Source organism: Centropristis striata, chromosome 23 (assembly GCF_030273125.1).
Source record: "Centropristis striata isolate RG_2023a ecotype Rhode Island chromosome 23, C.striata_1.0, whole genome shotgun sequence".
Taxonomy (NCBI): Eukaryota; Metazoa; Chordata; class Actinopteri; order Perciformes; family Serranidae; genus Centropristis; species Centropristis striata.
In genome coordinates, this window is record NC_081539.1 from 15,118,971 (window position 1) to 15,140,066 (window position 21,096).

Genomic DNA, 21,096 nt, shown 5'->3' on the forward strand with positions numbered 1-21,096 from the left:
TTGTTTTCTGACTCATCCACTTAGTTTCCAGCAGGGGGCAGCTGCTCTCACTTTAAAAAAAAAAACCTGCATAGCAATTAACAGTTGACAGATAAAGCAGCTATTTTGTGAACCAAAACATTCTCCATGTCAACCTCAGTGACAACAAAAAGACATGAATACATTTAAAAAGCCCTTCAAACAGCTATATTTGCCACAATTTCATATTTTAGTCCAGTGTAATCTTTGACATTTTGGGAAATACTTCTTAACTGTAGCATATATGTTTATATGCCAAATATATAGCTGGAGCCAGCAGGTAGTAAGCCTTAGCTCATTCCATGATCTGGGTGGATACTCAATTCTAATTGGCTGCAGGGTGTCCATTAATTCCCGACAATGGACACCCACTAATCTATACCTACCATCAGCCTGGATCTAAAATGATTAACCATAGCAACGAAGACCCTGCCTCAGTGCCTCATCCTCTGAACACCACAGGATGGAGACTGTAACACACAAGCTGCAAGAAGTACACTTCCCCTTTGAAGTTACTCATCCTTCGTAAGACACAAGTGATCATCTTACTTCAGGCTGCAGCCAACAGTGTGTTTGTGAAAACCTTGATATTGATTTGGGGACAATGACATGCCCGGATAGCTCTAGTCTTGTTGTGAGGCATACTGTCAGATTATATATACTGTCAAATGTTATTGACTTTGACTGTTGTTGGCATAACGTTAGCTTTCTGGCTAACAGCTGAGCCAAAGGGTTCCATGAGCTGAGCGGACTAGAAATATCTATGTCAAGTTGTACGTAAGGTTCAGCCTATTTCCTGGAGTAGGGAACGTTTTCATTTTATAAGAACCTTATATGATGGGAATGATTGTTGCAGGCATTTGTGAAATGTGCAGATTTCAGGGAAAGTGTGTTGTGGCTTGTTAAATACTTTAGATTTTGATAGAAAAGGTGACCCTGGTATCAGTGTTTTAAGGCCCTTTGAGGTATCCACAAAAAGGAATTAATGGGCTGGAGTTTTTGAGGTACTGGTGCATGGATTTTATTACCTTAATGGACAAAACATATATGGCTGTTTCCCCGTTTCCAGTCTTTATGCTAAGATAAGCTAACCAGCTGCTGGCTCCAGCTACATATTCACCATTCAGACTTGAGACAAATATCAGTCTTCTTGTCCAACTCTCTGCAGAAAGGAAATATGTAAAATGACAGTAACAAATTACAAATAAAGAATGCTGTTTATGTACTGAATCACATGATTTTTTTTAAATGTTCTTGCCCTCTCTTATATGGACATATTGGAGGTATTGTTATTTTCCTCTACAGACTGAAGCAACAGTGCAACTGCAAAACTATTTCCTCCGCTTTTTTTGCCCCAGGTTAAATGTGAAGTCTCTCCTATAAATCTGCCTGTCACGTTTCCCTCCCACAGCTGCTGTGAAACACTAATGTGGTGTTTTTGTGAAGGAGCAGAAAACATGTGAACAGTTTGAATTGTCCATACTCTCTAAATCATGCATTGATCACATAGATGAACTTGCTTATAGCTTCAGACTGCTTTGTGTATTCTAGACTACAGTATGGTGTATTAATGTCTCAGTGTTGGTTTGGAGCATTTTCTGATTATAAAGTCTACTCGTGCTTTTTGAAGTCAAGATGGGGGAGGGTGACACAGAGGGAGTCACGAGGAGGACATTTGGCTCACCTGGTCATTGTCTGTTTGTTTGCTCTGGGTCAGAGGAGACAAAAGGGAGGGGCAAGCTGGCTTTGTAGCCAAAACAATCGAGGTAATGGTGAGACTGGCACCGAGCCACAGGGGAGCTCCAGGCAGTGGTACGAGGCATTGTGCAAGAAGGATTTTGTGTGCTGCTTTCAGACCAGCCCACACTGCCTGCACACATGCAAAGTAAACCCTTTTCATGAGGTGCTGCTGGTGAACTCTGCACATTTGCATAAGTTAATGTCAGTCAGCAGGGATGAAGCCCATCAGCTTGTGTGTGTCTGTGTGTTTTGGAGCATTATTTTATCCATCAAGTCATCAACAGATTATCTCTCCATGAAAAATCTGTGTGCATCTCCTGTTATTATCGAGTGCACAAGGAAATAAAGGGAAGGAGTTTTTGAAATTGAGGTAGTCAGACAGGTAAGTTCAGTTCTGGACTGGGGTGGAGTCAGAGTTGCCATAGTGACTCATGATGTCACCGCTGGAGGGGCTCAGTTTACGTGTAGGTGCCTGCTGGAGCGAACTGGCTGGCTGTGTGAGAGCTGAGTGCAGGGACGCTGCTCTGCAGAACAGGCGATGGATCAGAGGAATGGACGTAAACTTTTCATACAGACGGAATAAACTTGCCACATCGGCTCGCAGACAGGGGAAATAAAGGTAGGATGTTATGTTGTAATGTGTTGTTCTTTTAGCGCCTTTCCAACATTCAAAACACCATCGCGTGCCATTGTGAGTACTACTGCACTAATGCATGTATTATTGCGCTTTTAAGCAAAGTATACTTCGCCCGGGGAGTGTTTGTGCTGCAGCAGAGCGCACAGCAGCGGGCTGTCAGGTGCTGCAAACTTCCAAAGAAGCGAATGCAAAACTTGGCGCACGAGTTTTAGCGAAGAAAACAAACGGACGAAGTGTTGCAGCGCAATGATTCCTTCACTTCACCGATGTTTAGTCAGTTTGACGCCTGAAGTTGTCAACAGTAAATCATTCACCTACCTGCACCGCCCCATAATTTCAACAGGATGATAATTAGGTAACAATAATTGCAAAACAAATTTTCTTTTGTGAACGGAAGTTGGGGGGTATAACAAAATACTGATGGTGGTTATGAATATGGCGATGATATATACAGCAAAAACTGATCGTTGGGTGCTGCTATTACTGCACGTTTTGCAATGACGTCATGCTTTAATTCGTTATTTTCTATTTATATATTTATAATAGGATCCAAGATTACTTTTAAGATCTGCATCTGTCAAATGAAACCTGTAGTGGATTCTGCTGTGGCTTCACTTCCATATGAGTCAATGGCTCCTGTTTAATTTTCAGTTTTAATGTTGCATTTTCACTGTCTCATTGTTGGCATGCAGTAAATGGGTTGTTTTATTGACACATTTCAATGGACTTTGGAGCTTTGCATTTTTTGGGGGGGATTGCATTCCATTATTTTGCTTTTGATGTGTCCAGGACTGCTGGATTTGCTCATTACGTGCAGTAAGAAGCAGCAAAGGAAAGACTATTTTCCTTTGCTTGTGTATAGAAAAGGATGTTTTGGGTTCATGCCAGGGTCATAGATAATTTGTGTGTGTCTTCATTAGCAGTGGGGCCATCTGAAATTGCTGTCTTATTGGTAGAATTACTGTAGAAAACAACAACAAAAAAAACACAGGTTTGTAATATGTGTGTAATAATTATAACTCTTTGAAGTCCCTCCCTCAGCTGCTGAAAGACTGAAATTAGAGGGAGATTTTAAAAAAAGATCTGATTGGTGCTCAGTGTCAGTATGTTAAACATGACACTTTCAAATAGGTTCTGGAATAAAACTCATATTTATTATTCAGATGTTAGGAGTAAGATTTGAGCAGCTCTTGAGTTTATCATGTCAAGAGAGAAGATACAAGATGCTGTCAGAAAGCAGAATTTCTGGCAAATGAACGTTGTGCTGATAAATGAAAAAAAGATGATTGAAGACCGTATTTGGCATAATCTAATTGAGGATGTCAAGAGAAATGCAGTCATTCGCCGCTAATATAAACAGCGGAAAATTAAATGAAACAAAACATAAATGACAAGTTTATTGAAGCGTTTGTCATTTGGTGTCCTAGGGAGGTGTAATTATTCTGCTTTGGGGGAAAACAGCACGAAAACAAGTCGAGTGGCAGATAGATAATGTGGGAGGAAGGTTCTCACGCAGACGTAAAAGTGCCGACCGTACAGGATAGACAACATCAGTGGCAACAATGCATGCTTCAGAGGTGAGAAAGAATTGTCTCCGGAGGTTTGAGTTACAAAGGCGGAGATTTATCAAGGTCAAACGGAGGTTGGGAAGATGATATCGCCTCAGTCTGAAAAGTGGATGACCCCACTCCGCCCAGCATGACAGCACACACACACACACACTGGCTGCCTTAGCCTTATATAAGGTACCCCTCAATTCTTTCCCCCAGCTCCTTCTGTGATCCTTAAACCCGCAACAAAAGCGAGTGGTTTAATTTCCTCCTCTCCCCATCAGGCCTGCAAAGACCTGGATCCCACCCAAGGGAGATGAGATAATATCCCACTGGCCTGACCACCACCCATCCTCTCACCCCTCTCTCTCTCTCTCTGCCCAGGGGCTTTGACGAGCACAAACTGAACCGCTTGACCGATCACAGGCGCACATACACACACCGAATTCCCTCCTTCCCGCCCGTGTGTCAGTGTCTGTGTGTGATGAGCTGTGACTTGCTAGGCCCCCTGGTTTCTCTAGCGAGTGGAGCAGCATTGTTGGGACAGCTGTCTGCAGCTGTGGACACCAGACAGATAGACAGACAGACAGGTCTGTCACCCCCAAGCTGTGATAATCCACTGGCTGATGAGTGCGCAGATTATGGTAACAGTGTGAGTGTCACGATAGTTCAACTGTTTTCCAGTCCAATTTTTGACAGGTGATTACGGTGTATACAGGATGTGGTTTAGTGTTTTAGTGGGCAGAAAAATGTGATGTCAGCTATTTCTACGCACCAATCAAAACTGAACGATATGAGAATCAGATTCTGATGACTATCAGTTTGATCTTGGTGCCGGCAGGGTAAGCACATAAGCTGAGTTTTCGATTTTTAAAAAATAATATACAACTAATGCCTTGTTCATACTACACAATTTTAGCCCTGATTTTCTACTTACCGACAGCTCCCCCACAAAAGCCGCAGCTTAGAGACAAATTGTGTTGGCTCCATGCTTGCAAAACGGCATTCAAGTGCGATATTGGAACGTTCAAAGATGCAAGCTGATGCATTGTGGACGTATTACAGTTATCTCGCAGGGTAAGTATCTCATCCTATGAAGGAGTAACAGCCAATCAGAGCGCAAGACACAAGTTGAAGGGAAATCCAGTAACAACAGGAACTTCACTGTACTACATTTGCAAAATGCACCAAAGTTGTTGCTACCCCTAAAGGAAACAGGAGAGAAATAGTAAAGACATGCAGAAACAGGCTTTTTTGTGAATGTGTGCCAATGACAACATCGACAAGCATGACTATCATTACGTGTGTTTTCATGAAAACATGGTTTGGACACCAAATATAGACTCCCGATTACAAGACAACTTATTGTGTAGAGTGAATACTGCAGCGATCTCGTGTAGTGTTTTACTAGGCATAAGAATTTTTTAAGTTCTGCCTTTTAAATGTACCTGTTGTAAGTATTGCTTTGTGTTCTGTACTTTGTCAGAGGTTTTTCTTGCATTTGCTCCACACATTTAAAGTTATTGTGTTATAGTTTGTAGCTTTTACCAGTTTTTGGCTGTTTGTCATTGCAATGATGGCACACATGTTGAACATGTTGCTGTTTGTGCATCCTAAAAAGCCAGGATGGCGTGCAACTCTTGAAATTGAAAGCACACAATTCAATGCATTGAATAAATACAACATATGTTTTAAGTTCAACTCTTTTTTATTTAAATACTTGGTATTTTTGAAGAATGTTTTTCTCATTTACCCATGATCTATCATATATAATTGTCTTGCAATACATCATGTGTTAGTTATTGTTTGCAACTTACCATGGCAGTATAGTATTGTGTAAAGTTATCATCTCTATATCCATCAAAGGAAAAGGAAAAATACAGCTTCTTTGATGTTAAAAGACTAAGTTAGCCCTAGAATTTTTTTATATTGCAAAAAAGGTAGATGGGAAAGGGATGTTATGATGATAATAATCTTTTTTTATGTTATAATCTTTTATTTAAATAGCTTTTTTTTCACACGACTGATTTAAATGAAAACATTAATGGGAACAAAACACTGGAAGAAGCCCTGGAAAAGGATCACACAAGAAGAGCTAGTAGTTGGGCAGCAAGTCAAAAAGCCGATCAGTGATGTAAATTAAACATGCTGCGTTTAGTAACAACATCAATAAGATGGCAGGGTGCACAAGATCTGCACCCTTCCACCAATTCATGTTGAACAAGGCCACATAAATAAAGCTCATTTGTCATTGTGCACAGTAAATGTACTGTAAACGCTCCCTCTGAGTCTTTTTGAGGCATTGCAACATTTGGCCAGTCCCCCACATACTTTTCTCTGTGGGCTCCTGGCCATGCTACACTCTTGCTCCTCACAATCAAGGTTGGCTAGATAACACTGGCTCCGGGCATGCATTGCCGCCCTGCAAGTGATCTGACCCTGATCAAAGAAACAAAGAATAGGGAGGGAGATCTGGGAGAGTATGTTCCTGTTTTTAAGTAAAGTGCACACTGAAGAAGAATCATTCATTGTCTTCTACTCCTTGCTATTCATGCACTATCCCGAGACTTGACAGATGATCTGGGAAGCACGAATGCAGATGCTGAAACATTTATGTGATATTTTCACACAACACCTCTTTGTTGTAGGTTTTATTGCACCTTGTGTCTCACAATCAGACACTGTGTGCAGCAGGTCTGCAGCAAAAACATCTGTTTCTATTCATCAAACCTCCTCCACTGACCATCAGGAGCAGGAGCTGGATTGTTTTTAATAGCATCTGCCACCTCTGCATGAAGTGACACTTTGAGAGCTACTGTGAGTAACACAAACAAGAAGCACAAGGTTAATGACGGCCATGCGTTGACCTGCCAGTTAATAGGGGTTAGGTGGTGGGGGTCTGGGCTTTAGGGGTGCAGCACCCCAACTGAGAGGACAAGTGGTCCATGGAGTGGCGCCAAGGCTGCATCTAATCCCAAGTGTTGTAGGGGGGTTAAGCCGCTCTGACAGAAGGCCCTGATGGCTCTGCCTCTGATCACCGCTGATAATGAGTCAAGCCAGACAGAATTTTACACTCAAACGCAATGCCAGTGTGTTAATCAGACCAGCTAATCAGGTCTGAGCTCTTGTCAGTGTGCTAGCACAAGAGAGCTGTATTAGCCGAGGTGAATAACAACAACAGAAGTCAGAGTTGTCTGCGGTTATATTGTTGCTCCTCTGGTTTAATGGGCAGGTACGAGGATTCTAAAAAGTTCAGATTTTCTTGACAGATTTGTAGAGAAAGGAGGTGAAATGTCTTTAACCTTATGCCCTTACATTCCTTTGGCTGCAATTAAGACCATTTGTCCATACAGCAGCCTGAGGAACATTCCTTGACGTATTTTATCAGCTTGACTGTCGTCTCCATAGACTGTATAGAGAAAAGTAGGCGTAGCCCTGCGGGCCTAAAAAGTAAAGCCAAGGCAGAAGTTCCCTAAACCTGCATTCTTTCTAATGGCCAGCAGGGGGCGACTGCACTGGTTGCAAGGAGAAGTCTCATTGTATAGAAGTCTATGAGAAAATGACCCTACTTCTTACTTGATTTATTACCTAAGTAAAGATTCTCCTAATGAGTTTATGGTCTCAATCAATAGTTTCAATTCTTTTTCAATACAGCATTATGTGCATTTTGTAAATTATGGTCCCATTTAGAGTAAAGAAAGTCGTAGAGAATGCTTTAGGGTGTGGCTTCCTTGTGATGACAGGTTGCCACCATGGTGACCTTTCAATCGGGACAGATATTATCTATGGCGTATAGAGCCTGCTAATTAAAAAATGAAATTAGTTTCATTGTCAGATACTGAATAGCTCTCCACCCTCTTACGTCACATCTTTCCCACCTGTTTGGTTGGTCATTAATGGGGTTTATATAGTGCTTGAAGTGGCACTAGGTTACAGGCATCTTGGCATCCTTTCCATCTTTTGTTTGTCAGCAAGATGATGCCAGTCGTTGGACTAATTTTAGTAACTAATTGACTTGATGTGTAGCTAAGCTAATGGATAAAACTTGCTGTCACCACTGATGATTGAATGCACATGCTGTTGTGTTGATGCTTCAGATCTCTGCTATGTACATGTGTTGCTGATGCTCTGTCTTCAGATTTTCAGTTGAAAATCTTTCATTTTGATGGATCACCATTACGAACACCACTGTTCATATGTTTCATATATTTGCAAAGAGATTCCAAGGTTTATGACCCCAAAAGCCAGCAAGAGTGGTGCTCACCTTGTTTTTCTCTATCTGTACCCTCACTGTGCAAGTCTTTGCATGCAGCCTGACATCTGGACTCCACCTTGGGCCAAAGGTATGAGCCTTACTTCAAAAGGCAAATCAGACACAGAGCCACACCAGAATGATTCCACCACTGACAGGACCAGCTCCAAGCATCTGACTCAAACTTTATTTTGATCCCCCGTGCTTTATCTCCAGTTGGCCCTTTTCAGTGGAGATAAAGGGGTGGTTTGTGGGTGTGGGATCAAGAAAAGCATGGCAGCAACTTGGCTCCAAGTCACTTGCATTAGTAAATGTTTAAAATACATTTTCAACAGATAGAATGAGAAGGCGGTTCTCTCTTTTACTAAACAAGATGACATGGATGATGGAGAACACCTGGAGTTTGAGTAAGTGTACAGTGGGAAAGTATATATTTCAGGCACCAGCGGCTAACGGAATTAGTAATAAATTAGATTATTTGACAGAAGTGGAGCATGTGCTGCTGTTTATCATAACACCTCCTCTTCAAGTTGACACCTTAATCTACCTCAATGGTGGCTCATTTTTTACATATACAAATATTCACGTTGTATCCCGTGCAAGTCAGCTCTTGCCATGTTAAATTTAGTTTTTGCACTTTGCAGATGGCGCTCACGTGGTTGCTGACAAAACAAGTCAGGTCACCTCAGTGCTGTTATTTAGCGCCTTAAGACTCAGTGGGTGTTGTTGTTATTGACAGTGAGAGTTTCAGTTTTGTGACTTATTACATATGGTTGACTGAGTCATCTAGAGCTGAGAGTTTAGGGCTGTGTGTGTGACTGTGAGCTGTGTTTCTTATTGTGTCTCTGAGAGGCCAGAAAAAGGTCAAATGCATGTTACTGCCAATCAGGGAGAGGGGAAAAACAATGGACAGTGATAAAAATGAGACAGAAAATGGTCAGAATTTAATATTTAAGAACAAAATAAACTTCAGTCGACAGTGTTTACATTACTCTGATGTGTAGTTGATCATTTTTGGAGGAAATGCAGAAACACTGGGAGCAGTTCTATCAAGCTAAATATAAACTTTAGTTTACTACTGATTATCAGAGTCTTTCTACACACAGACGCACAGAGGCACTCTCCTCTGGGAGACTGGGTATAATAAATCTTAGGCTCAGTGGAGGAGTGTATGTGGTCCACGGTGACTTGTTAATTAGGCATGAATAGCAAAGCCATTATCAGGGCTGGTTTCATGGGACAAAAAAGGAAACTTGGCACTTGACAAAATACTGTGATTTAAAACCAGCCAAAACTTCCAGTGAATAAAGGTGCAAAAATAATTTTAGCTTTGGCAGTACTAGAATGATCCCTCACTTGATCGCATTAGATTACGTATATGTGCATTTATGTGTGTGCAACATGATGTAGAGGATGCAGGACTCCGGTTTCTCTGGAGAGAAGAAAGCCCTCTTTGTTTTGGTGACCACAGGCTCGGAGCCACACACACATCCACACATTCTCAGATACACACCCAGAGAGGCTCAAATTAGACCTGGAAGGTCCTTTATTTTTTTTTTACCCCAGGAGAGACACTCTCTGGAGACAGACCAGGTTCATGTGGGGACGTGTCATATAAATGGACCATCTGAAATATGAGCGAGGCTTTTGTCCACCGTGTGTTTACGGATGGATGCTCTTTGTGTTTCATTATAGAGGGATCCTGAGAGTGTGAGTTAATCAAACATTTATTGGGTTATTCTGGGATACTGTAAGTGTTCAGAGATGTTAAGTGTGTTTTGCTCTTGATGAAGTGATATTAAAGAACATGTCGTGACAGATCAGCCCCGTCGGCAAATCATTTGCATGTATTTGTTTGAGAAGAGAGACAGTGAGCGTGCGTGACTTATTATGTGCACACTCGTAGGTGTGTGCAAATCATTGCATGCAAGCCTTGTAAATGATCTGCCAGTCTTGGTTCCAAGTCTGGTCTTGCAAACTTATGTAACCATAACCTCAATGCGTGGCTTCAACCAAAACACTGCACTTTGTCAACAAAAAAGTGAATACTTAGCAACACAAATTGCTCTTCCGGTAATGATCCTAATCGTTCATTAAAGTTGCTCAAAAACCAAAGTAGCATCATTGGTATTAGCAGCGTGTGCCCATGAATTCTGTGTGTGTTCTATAGGACGAGGGCCTGCCGAGTATATCATGCATAGGCTCTAAGGATCCTTGAGGGCAGAGCAGGGTCTTATCTCCCTGATGACACAAGTGTCATCTCTGTCTTCAGCCACAGCCATTGGGCGGTGAGATGGAAGCAGAGATTGGACATGGGGATTAGTGTTAGAGCTGCCGTTTTAGGATAAAATATATATTTTTTAGCGCTGAATGGAAACTTTATGGAGTTTTATAGCTGTTTGCAAGGATCAGATTTTCTACTCATACCTAGGCTGCTGGGATAGCCTGCAAGTAAGAAATATTTGAGCATCATGCAGACATCCCTTATTCTCTAGCTCAATCTCTGTCTCACACAGTGGTGCATGAATGCATAACGCAGACATGCAAACAATGATTTCCCCCTGCTGTCAGCCGGGTGTGGATTGCGTGTGTTCGTATTGTGCTGTGGGATAGTTAGGGATGTGTGTGCGTTGGATGGGGGGGCATCCGCTGGAGTTAGAGCAGAAAGGGAAGGGAGCAGGACAAGGCTGTTGGACAGAGCGAGCGCTACAAGGGCTGAAATAACAGTAGGGGAAGTGACCCTGTTTCCAGTCTCACATGGAAGTCACTGCTGCAAGGAGATCGCCACTAGTCTGACATGGTAAATGCAACATTTATGCTTGTTAAGATAATTTAGAACAAGATGATTTCACTTAGAATGGTTGTATGTTAGAGAACTGTTTAAATGAGCACTGTGGCAACTCAAGAGAGTGCCTCAAACTCCCACTGGCTGATATATCTGGCGGTCACGCAAAGTTGACTTTTGTAACCTCTCTCATTCAGAGGAGTGGGTGATGTCTGCTGGTGATAACCGTCACTAACTCGTGTATGCGTGAGCGGATGAAATCAATTGGATGGTGTAGCTCAATTGTTGTAAATGTCAGTGGCGGAAGAGATAGCCATCTTGCCTCCTCTCTGCACCGGGTCAACAGGCACGCTGACCGTGTCGTCATTTGCAGTCTGAATGACAGATCTGTGTGATTATATTATACTACCCAATGTAATATTTTATTTATGAGATGCATAAATAATAGAGAAACAGTTCTGATTATTGTTTTGTAATTTCTGGCATGGTCCTCTGATGATAAACTTGTGGATAGCGTGTCTTGAATTGCCACAACTTCACCTTCACTGTCAGCTTTGACTGTGAATACTATAAAGTCATCTCCTTTTAACACATCAATTAACAAGCGAGCCCATCTCTGAAAGGTCATATGGGGATTTGGATGAAGGGATTAGAGGAGGAATGCATCAGTGGAGGGAGGGAGAGAGGGATGTGGTAGCAATGAATGAGAATGGATGACTAGGGGATTTCGGTATAATGTCATTAAGGCTAGGGGAGACAAAGGATGATGGTCTGTCCACAGACAGCATACGGACTGAGCGCTGACTGCTTGATTGACAGGGGCTTTATGATTCAAAGTTGAGCAGCACTGCAGTGGCACTGAGTTTTAGACACACACAGGTGTTTTTAATGAACTCTTGTGGATATGTGAACTTTTAATTCTGTCCAAAAACTGTGACGCAGTTGAACTTTTTAAACAAAAGAGAGGACAGTGTGAATTCAGTGTGTTGTTCAAGGACACCAAAACTAAAGCTCACTCACAATTGATGATTACCGCATTGACTCAAAAGTGAAATAACATGTTGGAACGAGTAAAGTTAAGTAAGGGGTTAACAGTCTGCAGAGCTACCGTCTTCTGTTTATGTGTTTGCCATACAGATCAGGCCAGGTAATTACAGTTAGCTCTATTTCCGCTCCCCAGAGCTCGGGCCAAATTAGCATCCTAAGTGGAAAGCTGTGCTCGCAACACTGGAGTTTGTGTTTAAAGCCACACAAGTTTCCACGCTTGTGTTTACATTCTTTCACGTCTGGGGAGACAATATAGAATGAGTGAATGAAACTTGTTTCTCTGGTTACCTGTGTGTTTGTGTTAACTTTGTGTAGATAAGATGTGATGCATGAAGGCACGCTATTGTAGTCGGACCCTGGTAGGTGCTGAAGATAAATCCATGGACAAGTTATCTTTGGCTTCTTGGCCTGACTTGTGAAACTTGCAGTGTTTCGTTTGTCACAGATTACTATTATAAACTATGCAGCCCAAAGGTGACAAAGATCAACGAATATTGCTTAAAAAACCCACCAGTACCCCTATACCGAAAACATACCAAGCAGCAGCGGAACGCGGTTCGCCACAATGATTGTATTGTTCTACAGTCAAGGGGTGTGTTTATGCTAAAAAAAAAATTTAAAAAAATGATCACCCATTTTCAGCCGCGAAACCAAATGGCTGCTGCAGCACTTCAACACTGCTTCTGTTTCAGGCATTACAGTGATACCAAAACCAATAGGGTACTTCAATTGATACCTTTTTTCTACTTCATTCGATACCTACCATGTGAATGAAAGCATTTAGTCGCATAAAATGCTGCCACCACCCCATTCATTTATACAAGACAGGGTAGCTGTACTTTTTAGCTATATGTTTTGGTGGCATCTCGGCACAATGAACTGCCAACTCAATCGAATACACCGTGCTCGACTTCACCACTCTACAGACTGTATGAGTTGTAGCTGCTGCTGTAGTTGGCCAATTACAATTTGCATTAAAGCGAAAAAAGTTGCGGTGATTGGCTACGGGCAAAGCCATACAAATAGTCATTTTATTCTACATCTATGTAGAAAAACGATAAAATGCAGGTACCATTTGACTGGGGAAGTTTTTTGTACCATTTAGTACTGTGTTTCTGTTTTTACCTTAAATATACCAATACCAAGCCCTAATGATTGCAAATCTGTCAGCATAGATTGCTGTCTTTTTTAACATGAAAGCCAAGCTATGTTATGAGAAAGCTATGAGGACCCCAACTATGCTGATTATATAAAGAAAGTAGGCACCAATCAGTGGGCTTTGTGTAGGCTGGCAGCAGGTGTGGTGCATGATGCTCTGGCAGCTTTCGAGACTATGTCTATACTTAAATCTCCATGAGTGACACAGCAGGCTCCTGGTGGGAGCTGCCATTATTCTTAACAATCGTGATTTACTTTAATCGCCCTGCTCGGCTCCGCATGTCAGCCTGTCTGTCAGAAGCTGAGACAGGGGCCGCATGATATAACATAATCTGTTCTGCTCGGTGAAATCATGCATTGTCCTTTCAGTTTGAAATGGCTCTGTAATATTCCAGACAGGTGACAGGTGAAAAGCAGCCATACTGTACATGCATGCTCAGGAGGTGCGGATACACTGGTGAAATGTTGGCTTTGTAAGAGAGTACAATGCATTGTATAACACATGTAATAGCACTGACGTATTCAATTTGCACATTAAATTTATTTCAAACGCAGACCTGAGCTTTCTTCATGATGACAGCATACTCTTCGTCAGACCACTGTTGCATAAATGTTTTCAGGATGTCCTGGGTTCGGGTCAGATTTTCTGGAACAATGGCCTGACTCACTCATGCACACACGCCGTCTCTCTTTGTATCCCTCTCTTTCAAACACACCGACAGACAAAATGCATTTCAAATACTTTCTTTTATCTGTTTTTTTTCTACAAGCATGGTTGTTTGCCTAATCACTGCTTGTCCACATTACATTACACATGACATCCATTTAATACAAAGCTGGCGAAAACAGTGTTTAAGACAATTAGAAGCCTTAAGAAACACAATATAGTGCTTTTGTGAGCTAGCGTCTGATAGCCTGAGGGAAATCTTCGCTGCAACAGAGCGGTTCGCATCTTAGCTACACAACTTAAGCATTTAGATGAGGAGTTATTTCTAGACCTGCTCCTACATACTTGTCTCATGATGAGTATTTGACACAGGTATATAAGGCACTGACACTGGCTACAGACATTTTCAGATTTTTTTGACACACCCAAGATCTATTTTCTTGACACATTCCTTCTCAAGGGACTCTTTTCATGACTGTATAACTTGTCATATTCCTCTGTATAGGTTAATGTCGGTGTCTGAGTTTCACATTCATCATAGCTGTCAGAGCAAATGTGGCATACAGAGGGAGCCGCTGCTGAAAAAGCAGAATCACAGGCTGTATGGTTTGGACTGAGGCGAGGGAAATCACTGGTGTGGAATGTACTGTAGGTGCGAGCGGGTTGAAGCAGGTTTTACGGTGCTAATCAGCGGTTAGCCTGCGGTTTTCACATCTGGATCTTGAAGCGGGAAGTGGTTAGCCTGGACAGGAAGTGCCTTTGATGGGAGACATTTCATTGATATCAGACATAGCTGTTGTCAGAGTGATGGTCTCTGCGTGCATGCATGAGAAAGCGGGAGTGAAGGAGAGAGAGGAGTTCATCTGAACCAAACTGTTGACCTTTGAAGGGGACACCTCATTTGTCAGATGTGGACTGGTGTGGAGTGGTTTAACTTAATTACCTCTTTCCACAGGGAGGCAGAAGGTCTCATTTGCAATTTCCTGCACTTTTATATAAGACTTCTTCCGCTTTAACTTTGTTTTTCTCCTGTGAAAGTCTTCTCCAGCTGTCAGGTTGTGTCTATTTAAAACGTTTTCCTGGGATTTGGCAGAAGTGGAGAGTAAGAGTTTTAATTAGTGTACTTAATGCAACTTTTAAGTAATCTTCCTCTTAATTTAAATTAATAACCATTAAAATACATCCTTTAAAAATCTTTTCTCTCTTGGGTTATGCGATTACAGTCCAGCCAGTAGCTTATGGTGGCTAATGTTAGCTTGTGTCAGCGAGCTTTAAATAGATATCACTGTGTTATGGACATACGGGCTCAGTTAGTCAACTTTATTACATGTTAGCACATCAAAATTTATTGGTTTTATTAGAAAAGTTAGACAAAGTTGTGTAGTCTTGGTTTAACTCCAACTTTGATGTGCACTTTGATGCTAACTGTACTAGCTCTTCTGTTATTTTCCACAACCCACTTCATCTTTATATCCAGATTACTGATGATTAATTATCAAAATCTCATTGTGGCAATATTAGGCACCATTAGTCAAACATTCAATATAGTCACAATATTGCTATTGATGTATTTGGTCAGAAATATTGTAATAAATATTATTATTTTTTATTATTTTCTCAGTATTGCCCAGCCTTAATTGAACGTTTTATTTAACAACATTTATCCGACAGTAGGGCTGTGAAAAACTAAAAATTATTGCATATTGACTTACAGTAAAGTGTGGAAAAGTACAAATTCTAGACAGTTGTTATTTAAAAAATAGTTATTAAAGTTTTTGTGTTTCAAAAGTATATTTTATATTGATTTTAGCTGTATAGCCTAGCCCTATCTGATGACTATTGTATTAATTTACTTCACCAAGTTTTTTTCATGCAATAAACTCAGACGTGACAGTTAAGTCAACATTGATACAACTTAAAAGCAAGTTTTTCTTCCTCAGCTTTGGTATTTCAGAAAATATTGGATTACACTGCCAGACCACTGTGACATAATTACTACCTACAGGTGATGGAGGAAGCCAATATGATTCAACATTCCCAAGGGTGACACAGTAGCATGTGAGAAGATAAAGCAGCATTATGAGAGGGCTGTTTGGACCCACCCCACTGAATACGCTCATAAATCATTCAGTGTTCAGATTAAATTTCCCAACACATGTCTGGTTTCAGGTGACATGTCAACTCCATGTGACCTTCTGTTTTAAAAGGTCATTATCAACACGTATTAACAGTAAGGGCACAGTTTTATTAATGTATTTTTAATCTGTGGGTGCTGCAGTTTACAGTAAGCATTTTAATGGAATTACAGGAGTTAAGTGATGGCTCAGCAGTTTTGCCTGCTGTGTCAAGTCACAGTGAAGGTGAATCACATACCGTAAAAGCACAATAACTCAGCACATGAGAATGAGAAAGGGATATTATTAAGCTTTGATGATCGCAATTAAAGTTATTAAAGAAATGCTCAAACAGTGGGTTTTCCAGGATTCCTAAACTCAAAAAATCTTATAGAAAGTAGTTCTAACTTATATACTTTCATAAATTTGAATCTCTATTTAGCCTCTTTCTTCTTTTCTTTGGTCTGCTGTTGACATTGATTTGTTTCCATGGTTTCTCTGTTTTGTTTGATGACCATTTCTTTTTCCATCTCACCCTCCCACTGGCATCTCTTAGCCATTTGCTTTTTATTTTCTCCCTCTCTCATTTTTTCTCCCATCAGTCTTTGCAGGGCATGCTCTCCTCCCTTCACTCTGAGCTTGACATTCAGAGGTACTTGATGAAAATCCAATTGCCCCACAGAGTTAGTCAGCCTTTTATCTTATCTGCATCATGCCATTGAGCGTGTGTGTTTGTGTCTCAGTGTGTGTGGCTATGCCTGCATCCACTAACATCTGTTGTTTGGACTGTGTATATCCTGTAATATGATACATATCGTAATGCAAGGGTTATGATTCAAAATGTATATTTCGATACTGTAAACAAGACGATATGGTTTTAAATAAAATCCAATCCAATCCAATCCACTTTGTTTATATAGCACGTTCATAGCAAACACACACAAGGTTTCCAAAGTCCTGCACAAAAAGATAACACAATAAAAGCATGATAAAAAAAGATAAGTAGATATTAAAACAATGAAATACAATAAGATGAAATAGAATAAAAATAGAATAAAATAAAAATAAATAAAATGCACTGCCCGCACAAAATAAAATAAAATCTAATTTTACAGAACATTTTTCACTACATACAAAAAAATCTAATAGATATGTTCGAAATGGGAAAAAAAATTGGTGCTTTTGTCCAGTGTGTCCCCATTCTTCTCAAATCTGGTCCTACGCTGCCTGACTAAATATTCAACATCATAGCACTACTTTGCGCAATCTTTGCATATAATAAGATGCTTTTGAGAATCGATACAGTATCACAAAACATAAAATATGATGCTGAAGTGTAATAATATTTTCTTACACCCCTATCTGCTGGTATGTGTCTCTTCCTATCCGACCTGTCTGTGCCTGCCAAGCAAACTTGGCTGCCAGGACAAACCAGTTCTGCCCATAGAAGCTCCCACAAATATCAACGACACTTAATATATAATGCTTAAATTCTTTATTTGTCTGTACGTGTATGAGTGTGAGAGAACGTGTGCATGCAGGTGTGTTCAAGATAACCTGGCGGACCCGGTCTTGTGTCTCCAGCTGCGTTAGCTCGACAGCACCACACGTCTGCCAGGAGAGAAGAGCATTTCATAAAGAGCCCAGTGTTCACTGACCCCTCAGTTTTAGTCCCACCTCGTCCCTGTGGCGCGGATCAGCTTACAGCACCGCACAATACCTCAATGGGCTCTCCAGTCTAAGTTGTCACACATCGTCTTATTGTATCTGTGGCTTGCGGATGCCACATAACGCAGATCAGATTGCACAGTAGCAAACTGATCTGCACGTCTTTATGACTCAATTTTTGATCCTTAATCACTTGTAAAAAAGGAACTTCTTCTTCTTTACTACCTGCACTGTAGAGTTCTTTGATCGCTTTCAGTGTGTCATCATGCAGGTTTTGAACTCTTTGAAAACTTTTTTTTTTTTTATTAAACCAGACCTTTGCAGACCTCCTAATGCTTGATAACATCTAGTTACTTTGATGTGTTTGTCAAACTTTACTAAGCAGTGTTTGATGTGTGCTTGTGACACACAGTATTAAAGGGACAGTTCACTCCCAATCAAAAATTCATATTTTTCCTCTTTTATGCAGTGATATTATCGGCCATAGAGATGTCTGCCTTATAGACTAAACGACACTCGGCTTGTGGTGCTCAAAGCACTAAAAACTTTGAAAAACAGCAGTTTCTCTTTCCATAATTCATTACCCAGTTACTCAAAATAATCCACAGACCTTGTTGTGTTCACATAGATAGTATTTTCTTTAAATATAGGTCCTACTTGAAACTGCTCATAACTGTGGATTATCTTGAGCTGCAATGTTTTATATTCAATAAAAGGCAGACAGCTCTTCAGTGCATGATTGCCGTCTTGAAAAGGTGTAAAAGGGCCAGGAAAGAGGAACAATTTGCAATTTTTTAATCTTTAACACTTCTCTGCACTTTTGCATGACTGCATTCGTGTGGTGTATTTAGTTGCTGTGCTGGAGTCAAGCTCAGCATCAAAGGTGCTTTTTTCCAGCTCGCTAGAGAATGTGTGTGACTCATAACAGTTGACGTTGTCAGAGCAGCAGATTTATTTTCTAACTCCACCAAATGCATCATATTTTAAAGAGTATGTTTCACACTCACTGGAGAATTAAAAGGATTTCTTTTGTCAGATTAAGGATGAAAAACTACTGCATGCACTGTTTCATTTTGTGTACAATGTGCCCATGGTCTAACCCTTACCGTATCATGTTTCCATGTGCCTCCCCCTCCAGAGCAGAAGCCCAAAGCACGGCCCCAATCAACAGCCTGGTGTCGGCGACCAGGTTGACCACCTATCTCTGGCTTCCCTGGAGTCGTTGGACGCCATGTCTGACGCCGACGCACCAACAGCCTTCACCCGCGGCAGCCGGGTTCGTGCTAGCCTGCCCGTGGTGCGATCGACCAACCAGACAAAGGACCGCTCGCTAGGTATGCTCTGTGTTCTTATCTGGATTTGCTGCTTGTTGATGGCTAGAGAATGTGTCAATCAACTGTCTTGTAGTTTAAAACCCCCAAACTGCCACAGAGAAATTTTTATATCTGCTCTATTAAGAACTTGTTGAGATTAAAGACTCTATCTCAAATCTTAAATTGACTTTGTGAATAGACTGAGGTGAACATGAATTGACATTAATCCTCCTACATTTTGCAGCTTTTTTAGCACAATCTCAGCACAACTTTAGAACTCCCTACTCCTAACCGCACCGTGATCTCACCGTTTCACCTTGTCCAAGTCTTTTCCTCTCACTCCATCTATCTTCTCCTCTCCACCCACCTTTCTTTCTCCACCTCAGCTCACAGCTCTGTTTTAATTAGAATTCATTTCCTCTGTAGTGAAAGATTAGGGAATCCATCCACAATATGCCATCGTGTTATTGACAGGATTAGAAATGGGTCGTCTTATCAACACACATGGTGCTTCATTTGCATCCATATGCAGAAACGCTGTGAGTTGTGCAGAATGAGGTTGCTGCATTAAGGTGAGAAAGTGGCGGAAAAGGGTTTGTGAAGTTCCCAAACAAAATGTAGAGTGAGTAGTTTTGCAGGGGCATAGTGTTCAAAGGCAGCTCACAACCCAGCATGGCAGCTGCTGCTGGATAAAAGGGAGGCGTCCGAATGGCACGCCTTTTGACCAAAGTGAAAATGAATGAAACTATAGGGTGGTGTTTTCTACACTTTTCATGCCAGTAGCGCCTCTTGCTTTGCTTGAGAAGCAGAAATGCAAAACTTCTATTCACACAAATATGCTTCACCACACATGCACACAAACATACACACACAAACACACACATGCATGTCCCAGCTCTCTCTCTTTCCCTCTCAAAAACATCAGGACAAAGCATTATGACAGTGGGGGGTTATGGTGTGATGAAGGGGGAGGAGAGAAAAAGGGGCACCACTTAACTACAGTGTCCCTCCCACAGCCTCTCACGCACACATACAAACACACAGACACACACTTAGCTGGGTCCCAACGGACATTTGGGGCTTAGTATCTTCAGCTTGTACTGCAGAAGTTGTCGCGTGGTCTTTTTCAGAGCATCATAAAACAGGAAATCCTTAAAACCCCTAATGTGAGTATCAGATTTCATCTAGACTGTGGTATCAAGTGTATTGCATTTGAAGTAATTTATTCTGTGCATTTAATATTCAATTTACCTGCTTTTTTGTCACATTTCAACCTTTTTGATCATATTATCAGACACAGAATTATATTTTTCGGGATTGCGCTTAGTTTAAACTTTTGTGTCCCACTGGAGAAATGTGGAAAATTGTTAAACACTCAGACAGTCTGCAGTGCTGTGCCCATTTGGTCAGGAAACCCACTGGCCATTTGCTTCCAATCCTGAGTGAAACCAGGCGCTCAGGAATGTAACACGACTCTTTGTTAGAACCGAGCTATTCAACTTTGTTGCGGCGAATAAAAGTGATGTTGAAGAATTCAAATCTTCATAATGCATGCTCAATCAATGGCGCTTTGTCATCAGACTTGCTCGCTTTAATTGCCAACATCTGGATGAAAACTAGCCGACTGTTAACTTAACAGCTCTCAGGGGAAGGATGAAGTTATTCTGCAAATGGGCACTTTGTTAAGTTATTACTACCCAGAAACCCAGACAGACCAGAAAGAGCAATGATAGACTCAGCATTTTTATTTCCTGGATTTGCCCTCTCTCTGTCTCACCCTGTCTCGTGGAGCATGTAGGATCTTGTATAATATTTCACCAACATCTGGTAGCTTTTACTGGCTATGTCCTTTTATGGGGTTACACCAAGTAAACCATTCCTTCTTTTTTTAAAAACAGCTATTTTTTTTACAAATGTAAAAATGACTGTGTATCACAACAAGCCTGTCAGTTCAGCAGTTTTGATACTTTGTATGATTCTCATGAAGAATGACACAAAACTTTGCAAACTTTTATTTTCAGTAAAGTTATAATGTTGCTACAGATAACTCTGATAAAAACCGGTGCCACGCTGTTTGTAGCAAAGAATCAGACAATACAAATAGAAATGTGTTGTTTTTTTCTTTCCCCTGGCATTGTTTATACAAG

The 21,096-nt window shown here is 41.0% G+C and overlaps 1 protein-coding gene across 5 annotated transcripts in view; it reads left to right on the top strand.

Moving 5' to 3' along the window:
* si:ch211-285f17.1 (sickle tail protein homolog) overlaps window positions 1–21,096 on the top strand; it is a 122,562-nt gene that overhangs the window by 74,935 nt on the left and 26,531 nt on the right. For all 5 annotated transcript variants that reach the window (XM_059326714.1, XM_059326715.1, XM_059326716.1 and 2 more), the window contains exon 3: window positions 18,775–18,970. In XM_059326714.1, the coding sequence (XP_059182697.1) occupies window positions 18,775–18,970 (196 nt within the window). The remainder of the gene's footprint in view (window positions 1–18,774; window positions 18,971–21,096) is intronic.